The sequence below is a fragment of the Micropterus salmoides genome, unplaced genomic scaffold (genome assembly GCF_014851395.1).
Source record: "Micropterus salmoides isolate LMB-PRFRI ecotype aquatic unplaced genomic scaffold, ASM1485139v1 Ms_hic_scaffold_15, whole genome shotgun sequence".
Lineage (NCBI taxonomy): Eukaryota > Metazoa > Chordata > Actinopteri > Centrarchiformes > Centrarchidae > Micropterus > Micropterus salmoides.
In genome coordinates, this window is record NW_024040596.1 from 34,454,688 (window position 1) to 34,463,997 (window position 9,310).

General features: G+C 38.6%; 1 protein-coding gene and 1 long non-coding RNA gene across 4 annotated transcripts; one reads left to right on the forward strand and one right to left on the reverse strand.

Annotated features, from left to right (window-relative positions):
- Positions 1-1,216: 1,216 nt before the first annotated feature.
- On the forward strand, positions 1,217-2,792 carry LOC119903536 (interferon alpha-inducible protein 27-like protein 2A). Of its 3 annotated transcripts, none has more exons than XM_038719793.1 (4): positions 1,217-1,335; positions 1,533-1,562; positions 1,703-1,864; positions 2,305-2,792. In XM_038719793.1, exons 1-4 carry the CDS (start codon positions 1,326-1,328, stop codon positions 2,391-2,393), a joined length of 291 nt encoding a protein of 96 aa, XP_038575721.1. In that variant the 5' UTR covers positions 1,217-1,325; the 3' UTR covers positions 2,394-2,792. The 3 variants fall into 3 exon arrangements, with proteins under 3 accessions (XP_038575721.1, XP_038575723.1, XP_038575722.1); XM_038719794.1 differs by having other exon boundaries at positions 1,270-1,335; positions 1,706-1,864; XM_038719795.1 differs by lacking the exon at positions 1,533-1,562 and having other exon boundaries at positions 1,231-1,335.
- Positions 2,793-7,359: 4,567 nt separating this feature from the next.
- On the reverse strand, positions 7,360-8,360 carry LOC119903751. The gene is made up of 3 exons (XR_005444616.1): positions 8,192-8,360; positions 7,927-8,094; positions 7,360-7,665 (listed from the first exon to the last, which is right to left on the reverse strand). It is a non-coding gene; the product is annotated as an uncharacterized LOC119903751 (long non-coding RNA).
- Positions 8,361-9,310: the final 950 nt, after the last annotated feature.

Consider the following 9,310-nt stretch of genomic DNA (forward strand, 5'->3'; position numbering starts at 1 on the left):
AAGTCAGGAGATCACGAAACTGAGATTTAAGTTCTTCCACATCATCATTCATCATTGGATATATTAACCTGACAACTTGAACAGCAAAGATGTTGTCTGCAACTTTCTGTAAACAGAATATGAGCTTTTATTATCACCCAGACAGAGCATGAAGGGACTTTCAACTGAGGAGGTTTTGCTGCCACTGATACTTTTCATATGGCCGAAGGGTGTCACTTTGTGTTGAAAAGTGGTGGGGACATTTTAGGGCTCAGATCAGGGGTGTGACAAAACACTTAGTCCACGAGACGCAGTAATACATTAGAGTTATGAGAACAAGGCAAAAATATTCATTCATGGCAATCCTCCCCCAGAAGATTTTGAGCATTAACCCCTTCATTTACTGCATTCTGGAGACATGGCTGCACCAATTTATGGTGGAAATGTCTTTACTTATATGAAGTAAAACAAAATTCAGGTGGATTCAGAATAAAAAATATCAAATATAATGCAGTAATCAGTAGCTTGTTTTTTTTTTTAGCATAAGTTACTTTTTTGGACAAGGCAGATCTGTTTCTTCTATATTTACATTACATTTCATGTTTTCCTATTGTGCAAGTAAACCTTTCTCATATAATTTTTATTTGTTAATTAACATTTCTTGTTGCAAGCTAATTTTCAGAAAACTTTTAGCAAGTGCTTTAAAAAGTGACGGGGACAAAATCAGCCATTTCAAAAAGTGGTGGGGACATGTCACCACCTATGACTCTGCCAATGTTTAGAAACAGAATACTATATATTCTGCAAATTTCAATAAATTGAAGAGGGCAATCTACAAAATAAAAATAATATCTAATTTAAATGAGAGGATGATGTATGGCCACCAGACAGCCTTGAATCCAATCTTGAGTCAAATTTGCAGATTTTATTCAGTTTCTACCTTTTACTGCAATTAATTATATCCTGCATACAGACCTACACTATAATATAACACTATGATGATCACTTAAGTGCAAATACTTAAATATAGTAATAAGGTTGATCTTGATAAGAGCCACCACAACCTACAGGGTCCGAACTTCAGTTTGTCCTGAATGCAGGTTTGAAGCAGCAGTCATAACTAAACTGTTTCAACAACAGTTGAGTTTTTCTGTTTTTCTTCTGATGTTCCAGTTATACTCATGGCTTAGCCTACCACCTCAGAAATGTTATGGGTTACATGGGGACAAGGGCTCTGTGACGCCCTCTTTTGTTCAGACAGGCCGATGAATTTATGAAGAAACGAAACCTAACAGCTATATAAACCCAGCAGAGTTCAGTCGTCATCATAACGGAGAAGAACAGCAATGGATCTTGGTGAGTTTTTTTTTTTTTTGGACGATTCACATACAGGTCCTTAAAAGTAGACTACTTCTACTTTTTCCTTGTAGCCTATGTTTTATATCTTTATAAAATCGTAGGCTAATAATGATATTAACCATAGCAAATGTCCATGTTTACGTCAGATTAGCTATAAATGTAGATTTCTGTTATGCGTTTGTATCTTTTTTCAGCCTCTGCACTCGCCATGGGAGCAGGAGCAGGTGAGGAAAACGTTTATGGATCACCTGTGTTTACTTTTAATACACTTAAATGAACAAAAGTCAAATGTAAAACTAAACCGAATGTTAGGCTGTCATTAGCGATTCAGTGGCCTAACAAATTAACACTTGTCCCTGTGCAGTAGTTGCGGTGGTCGCAGCTCCTGTTGTTCTGACCGGTGTAGGTTTCACCTCGGCTGGAATAGCAGCAGGCTCCTACGCTGCCAGCATGATGTCTGCTGCTGCAGTCGTTAACGGAGGAGGAGTGGCTGCAGGAAGCACCGTGGCTGCTTTACAGGCAGCAGGTAGCCTAAACACCCTTACTTATTTTAAAAGTTTATTTTTAAGTTGTAGTATTGTGACACTGAATTTTCCAATTCGCCAGTCAAGGGGAAACTTAATGGAAGCTTTACATTGTTGAGCAACCGATCCTCCTTTTTGCACCTCTTTCTGCTGTGCAGTGGCGTTTCCAGACAATTTTAACTAGGGTGGCACAGGTGGGGCACTGACTTGTTCAGGGGTGGCATGAAGTAGCCTACATTCGCGTGAGCACGCACACACACACGTCAAAATAGCATTCAGTTAACATTTCTGTTCTCCACTGCTCATATCTACTTTCATTACGAACATTACAGTTTCATGCATTACAGCCTCGGTGCAAGATGGTCACAGCAGACCTTCCCCTCACAAGAGTAAAATCATGTTGCAGATACCTTGATTAAAAACCTGTGTAATCTTGCCGTAGGTGCAGCTGGTCTGTCGGGAGCTGCCACTGCAGCTGTGGCCGGTGCTGGAGCAGCAGTTGGAGCAGCAGTGGAATGGATGGCTGGCTAACTTCTTCTGATGAAAATCATTAACAAGATGAATAAAAATATTTTCACTTTTGCTGAATGAAGGAGGCAATTGCAAAATATATTAATTGACTTACTAAACAGCATATTTGTTCATAATTCCCAACCTTGAGACCTCCAAAATAGGCAGTGGCTGTGGGAGGGGTGGGTTGTGAGCACTCTGTATTCTGTAGGTGCTGTACATTGCCAAAAACAGTAATGTAGGCAATGAAAAGGGCACGAAGTTGTGAACATTTGTCATAGATCAAGAGACCTGGCTGTGACCCCGGGAGGAAACCGGGAGAGGTCAATGAAAAACAGGAGTCTTATGTGAAAATCTGGAGGGTTGGCAAGTAAGCTTTGATTATTCATTTTGCAATAAATCTAAAACCTGTGAAAGATACTGGGTCAGTGTGTCGTCTGTAAATATTTCCATTCCTCATAATGTCCACCTGAAAGGACAGAGAGTAGCCTAAATGAATGAAAGTGTTCATTATTTCTGACCACAGTAAAGTTGTCACAAAAACACTGAGATTATTAGAGATAATTATAATATTGATTCACTAACAAAGACCACACCTGCAAAGAGGGAGGATTGAGGGGTGAGGGATGAATAGTTAAGGGCTTGTGTCCACCAAAGCATTTTTTACCAGCTGAAAACGCCAGCTGCTCTTCTGAAAACACCTAGCTTGGAGCGCTAGGGTGCGCTTTGGAGGCGCTGCGTTTTTTTCGGCTGAGGCGCTTTGGTTGCTATGATACATACATTACCGTTCAAAAGTTTGGGGTCACCCAGACAATTTCTTGTTTTCCACGAAAACTAACACTTTTATTCATCAAATGAATTGCAAAATGAATTGAAAATATAGTCAAGACATTGACGAGGTTAGAAATACTCATTTTTATTTGAAATAATAATTTTGTCCTTCAAACTTTGCTTTCGTCAAAGAATCCTCCATTTACAGCAATTACAGCCTTGCAGACCTTTGGCATTCTAGCTGTCAATTTGTTGAGGTAATCTGAAGAAATTTCACCCCACGCTTCCTGAAGCACCTCCCGCAAGTTGGATTGACTTGATGGGCACTTCTTACATACCATACGGTCAAGCTGCTCCCACAACAGCTCAATAGGGTCAGATCTGGTGACTGTGCTGGCCACTCCATTACAGACGGAATACCAGCTGACTGCTTCTTCCCTAAATAGTTCTTGCATAGTTTGGAGGTGTGCTTTGGGTCATTGTCCTGTTGTAGAAGGAAATTGGCTCCAATCAAGCGCTGTCCACAGGGTATGGCATGGCGTTGGAATATGGAGTGATAGCCTTCCTTATTCAAAATCCCTTTTACCATGAACAAATATCCCTCTTTACCAGCACCAAAGCAGCCCCAGACCATCACATTACCTCCACCATGCTTGACAGATGGCGTCAGGCACTCCTCCAGCATCTGTTCACTTGTTCCGTGTCTGATAAATGTTCTTCTGTGTGATCCAAACACCTCAAACTTAGATTTGTCTGTCCATAACGCTTTTTTCCAATCTTCCTCTGTCTAATATCTGTGAAATGGCTTTTTCTTTTCCAGCATCTCGGAGTCGCCTCTTCACTATGGTCGTTGAGACGGGCGTTTTGCGGGTACCATTTAATGAAGCTGCCAGTTGAGGACCTGTGAGGCGTCTATTTCTCAAACTAGTGACTCTAATGTACTTGTTCTCTTGCTTAGTTTGCACTCGGGCTCCCACTTCTCTTTCTATTCTGGTTAGAGCCTGTTTGTGCTGTTCTCTGATGGGAGTAGTACACACCGTTGTAGGAAATCTTCAGTGTCTTGGCAATTTCTCACATGGAATAGCCTTAATTTCACAGAACAAGAATAGACTGTCGAGTTTCAGAAGAAAGTTCTCTTTTTCTGGCCATTTTGAGAGTATAATCAAACCCACAAATGCTGATACTCCGGATACTCAACTAGCTCAGAGGATGGACAGTTTTATAGCTTCTCTAATCAGTAGAACAGTTTTCAGCTGTGCTAACATAAGCACAAGGGTTTTGTAATCATCAATTAGCCTTTTAACACGATTAGCTAACACAATGTACCATTAGAACATAGGAGTGATGGTTGCTGGAAATGGGCCTCTGTACACCTATGTAAATATTCCATTAAAAATCAGCCGTTTCCAGCTAGAATAGTCATTTACCACATTAACAATGTCTAGACTGTATTTCTGATTAATTCAATGTTATCTAAATTGAAGAAAACAGTGCTTTTCTTTCAAAAAGGACATTTCTAAGTGACCCCAAACTTTTGAACGGTAGTGTAATATCCGTGGAGCTGATGTGCTGCAAGTAGGCTACCTAATTCTACTGAATGTAAAAATGTCACAAAAAGTAGGGTAGGCCTACTTGCTCTGGCCCTTGCTCTGCATGGAGAGAAGAAAGTGGAAATGGAGAATTCTTTCTTGTTATACAAATCATTTCAGACAAAATCGCACTGTGGTGAAAGAATCAACAATCATTTTCAGCCCTTCTCTGATTGCACATTTCAGTTACGTAGAAATAACTTTAAATATGTGGTTTGTCCAGACTTTTGACTGGGTTGGGCCCGCGCACACACTTTGGAATAGCATTCATTTACCATTTCTGTTTCCGTAGCATTTTTGTTTAATATGAGTGGCGCCATACAAATGTAATACAAATCTTACATCTTTAACACCTCAAAAAGAAATTGAAAACCTATACACGTGCATTAATTTATGGAGAGATGTCAAAGCGAATGTGCTCCCACGGAGATGAATTGGCACCTCTCCAGCTACCAGTCGGACTGGTCTGTGCTGTAATCGCACTGGCCACCCTCCAGTTCCTAATCCCTCAACAGAGGAGGAATGCTCTCCCATTATGGACAGACATGCAATGCATGTTGTGTGAAAGAAAGACAACAGACTGCACAACTCACAAGAGCAAAGCTCAACAACACCATTTACACAGGGAGGAGAAAGGAAAGAGAACACTAACTCAGAGAAGCTGAATCTCCTGGAAGATAAAGATCCAGATCCAAACATACTGTTGTTCCAGCACAGGGGTGTGTTACGTGATGTGAAGTGATGCTTGTAAATTCTAGTAGAGGAGAACTTGCTGGTGGAAGTCTGATAGTTTCACAGGCAGTTGGTATAAATCAAATCGGAATAAAATATCAATTCCTCCAAGTCAGTCAAACACTACAGTCAGGCCATCTGCGCTCAGGCACAGTTACGCCTAGTATTGCCGGGGCCTAATCCAGCTCTGCTCTCTTTCTTGGAGAGTCGATTATTTTAAAAATGAATGGGACAAAATCAGTCATTTCAAAAAGTGGTGGTGACATGTCCCCAGCGTCACCAGTGTAAATAACACCTATATTTATGAGCACTGCAAATCCAGCTAATTAAGTGCAGAATATCGATCTCAGCAGATACCATTATTATGTGCATACTTTGTAGAAGTGAAATTAATATAACCCAGTTGAACAATCTGTACACGGCCAGAGCCGTCAGTCACTAGTAATGAAGTGCCCTTCGTTTTTATATAAGGCTATTGTAGCAGGTTGATCTCGATAAGAGCCACCACAACCTACAGGGCCAAAACAGTATTTCTTCAGTGAGTTAAAGATGAAGGTTTGTCTGAATGCAGGTGTGATGAAGCATGAACTAACTGTTTCAGCAAGTCTTTAGTTTTTCTGATTTTCAGCTGATGCTCCAGTTCATGACTTACCACCTTACAAATGGGTTGTGCTCATGTAGGCCTATAGGTTAGCTATTGACTCCCCTTAAGTGAATAATTTAAAATAATTGTGTGTAACTGTTGGTAAAGGTTTTTGATTTCTACGTTTTGAACCTCTGAAGTTTTGAAAATGTCATTCTATATTCAGAGGTTCATTTGGCATTTAAGATAAGGCACTTACCATTGAAGAGCTTTTTTCAGAACCTCTCCATCTACACTAAACTCAAACAAAAACATCCCACTGTGGCAGACTGCTGTTGGCCTTTGCACAATTGGCTTTTTCATTTAAGGCCATCAAACACTGGAACATTCTTCCAGCTGAGCTGAAAACTTGCATGGGTAAAAGAATAAAATCTTCATTCTTCTTCCCATGGTGCAAAGAAATGATATTGAGCAACCAGTCATTTTGACTTTGTAATTTCATGGTTGCACTGGATGAATGTGCTGTTCTTTATATGTTGATGTGAGCTGGTAGATTTGTATGTATAATTATTGCTGTTATCGAGCCTATGTAATGGTGTTGCCTTTAAATTAATGTTTTTAGTGTCTGGTGATTGTTCTGTGTGAATCTGCAGGACTGCAGCTGGAAATTAACTAGCTAAGTCTGGCAGAAAATCTCTCCTCATTTTTGTGTTTTTGTGCATGGTCCTTGTTTAATAAAGACTAAATAAGTAATAAATAGCTGAAAGATGTGAGGCAGACTGGCATATTTTAGTAATCAGTGCACTGATTTAATTTGTAATTTCAGTATTTCTCTTATATACAGTTTAATATGATCTAATTCGTGTCATACTTGCTGTGAGATGGACCGAATGATTCCACAACAGAGCAGTTATGAGAAGACGTTTCCACAGGATGAAGTGTAACTTGGTGATCCTTTAGCTTAGTTTCTAGCAAATAAATGCTATTCCCACCAGCCACAGGCTATACTTTGTCTTTAGTGCTAATTAGAAATTTCATTAGCTCACAGCTCCAATGTTTCTAAGTAAAGTACAGCAGATGTTTGAAATTGCTACAGTAACAACAACAGAATAATTATTTGCATGCATTTTATTTTGGTTTACAACTGGACAGTATAATAACATAAAAGTATTTCAAGAGCACAGAAGCATCATCTTCATAGTTTTTAGATTCATTTAAATGGTCATCAGAGCTAAGGAACATCCTGAAAACAACCCAGCCTCAATCTTCCACATTTATAAAACAACCTCTTGGCTTATTGAAATACTAATGACAAGATTGAAACGGGTCCTGTGTAAACCATTAGTAAACTATTCATGTCCTTATAACAATATTATTCTCGCTTCTTGACTGATGGTTTAAATTGAGGATGTGGCATACACATGAAAACAAAATTTTATTAAGGTTATCAGATTTATCACAGTGCAGTGATAAAGTAAATCTTATCATATCTGTAGTTACAGTTCTGTAAATCTTTAGTGGGTTTCATTTTGGTCACAAATGGATGACAGCAGCCATCCCATTGTTCCTCCAACAGTGACCACAGCTCCAGTGACCCCCGCAGACATACCAGCTGCAGCTGCAGTGAGATTATATTACATTTGATTACATTACATTTAAAACACGTATGTCCAATTAAAGTATTAACACTCTCCATTTAGACAAAAACAAACCTAATGGATGGATAAATAACACAAGCAACACACAACACAGAGACAGGAAGTGAAATACACCAAGACACAAGAAGAAGGGGTTGCCCAAAATATCAAAAGGAAATCCAAACATGAAAAACCCCAAACCATGACAAACTGGATGCAAATAAATAAAATATCCATTTTACCAAATGACTGCAAGAATGCAAACAGACTTCCTGCTGCAATTCCTCCTCCATTAGCAATTGCAAGAAATGACATAATTTTGGCAGCAATGGAGCCTGCTAGTATTCCACCTGAGGTGAAACCTATGGAGGCTAGAAGAGCAGGAGTCAAGGCCACAGTCACAACACCTCCTAGGCAAGAACATAGCAGAAGAAGCTTTGTCTCTGATGAGAATACAGCTTAGAGATTTTGATATTTAAAACTACATGTTTAAAACATACTATTTACCTGAGCCTACAACGACAGCCTTACCTGTTAATGAAAGACACCAAAAACAACTTATTATTCATGCTGAGCTTCCTTGAGCAGATATATTAGATAATTGATATATTTGATGATTAACATGAAGGAACATTATTGTCAGTGAAAATTGTCCCCTCACAAAGTATTTCAAATAAGTCTCCAAATAGGCCTTAACTGTTTAAAATACAAAAAGAAAACAAAAACATGTTATTTACGCAGCGATGTCCAGATATTTGATAAATAATACATGTGTAATTAATACAAAGGAAAAATTTAGAAAAAATTTACACTTACAAATTATTTCACTTAAATCTGGAAGTAATCCCGGAACTGTAAATGAAATACAAAAAGAAAACAAAAACTTGTTGTTTACGCTGAGTTGTCCTGTCCTGAGCAGATATGTTTGATAATTAATATATTTGTTGATTAATATGAAGGAACAGTATTACAAACAAAAATGTATACTCACAAAACATTTCCACGTCAGCTTTAGGAATGTCAGCCTTCTGTGTCTGAGATGGGACTTGACTGAACTCAAAGGAAAGTGTTTGCATGTCCTGTTTGCCTTCATGGGCAAGGCTCCTCTACATCCTTACAAAATCATTCCTGAGAAACTGAAACTTATGAACAGCATTAATGTAAAACAGCAGCAGCAATATTAAAAGCATTCCTTCAAGTCAACATGATTTATCATTATTTAACTTTTGGATAACTGTTGAAGGAAATAGGGACAGAAAAGAGAACACGTGTGTAAGGAGTGATGAAAGTATGAAGTAAGGACTGTAAGGAATGTGAGGAATACTGAATTTTTTAAGTGTTTTTGTTAATACACTCATCTTTACTTCAACCTTGAAACAGAAACATTTGATTGCATCACAGTTCACAGTGCTCATTTGGCCCAGATTTACATTTACATCCACATCTGAGCATGCTTGTTATTCAATACCAACTTCACAGTCATACACAGAACAGTAAATGGATGCCAATAAATGCTAAACATGTTAAATCTCATCTTGAAAAAGAAGAAACATTAAATCAACAAATTAATTGTTTCCATTTTATATACTTCATTGCAATTTTAAAATACATTCATGTACATTGATC

Bases quoted from the DNA above. Each gene is read 5' to 3' on its own strand.
- LOC119903536 (XM_038719793.1), top strand. The intron at 1,563-1,702 runs GTGAGGAAAACG...GTCCCTGTGCAG, and splicing joins CGCCATGGGAGCAGGAGCAG to TAGTTGCGGTGGTCGCAGCT. The intron at 1,865-2,304 runs GTAGCCTAAACA...ATCTTGCCGTAG, and splicing joins GGCTGCTTTACAGGCAGCAG to GTGCAGCTGGTCTGTCGGGA.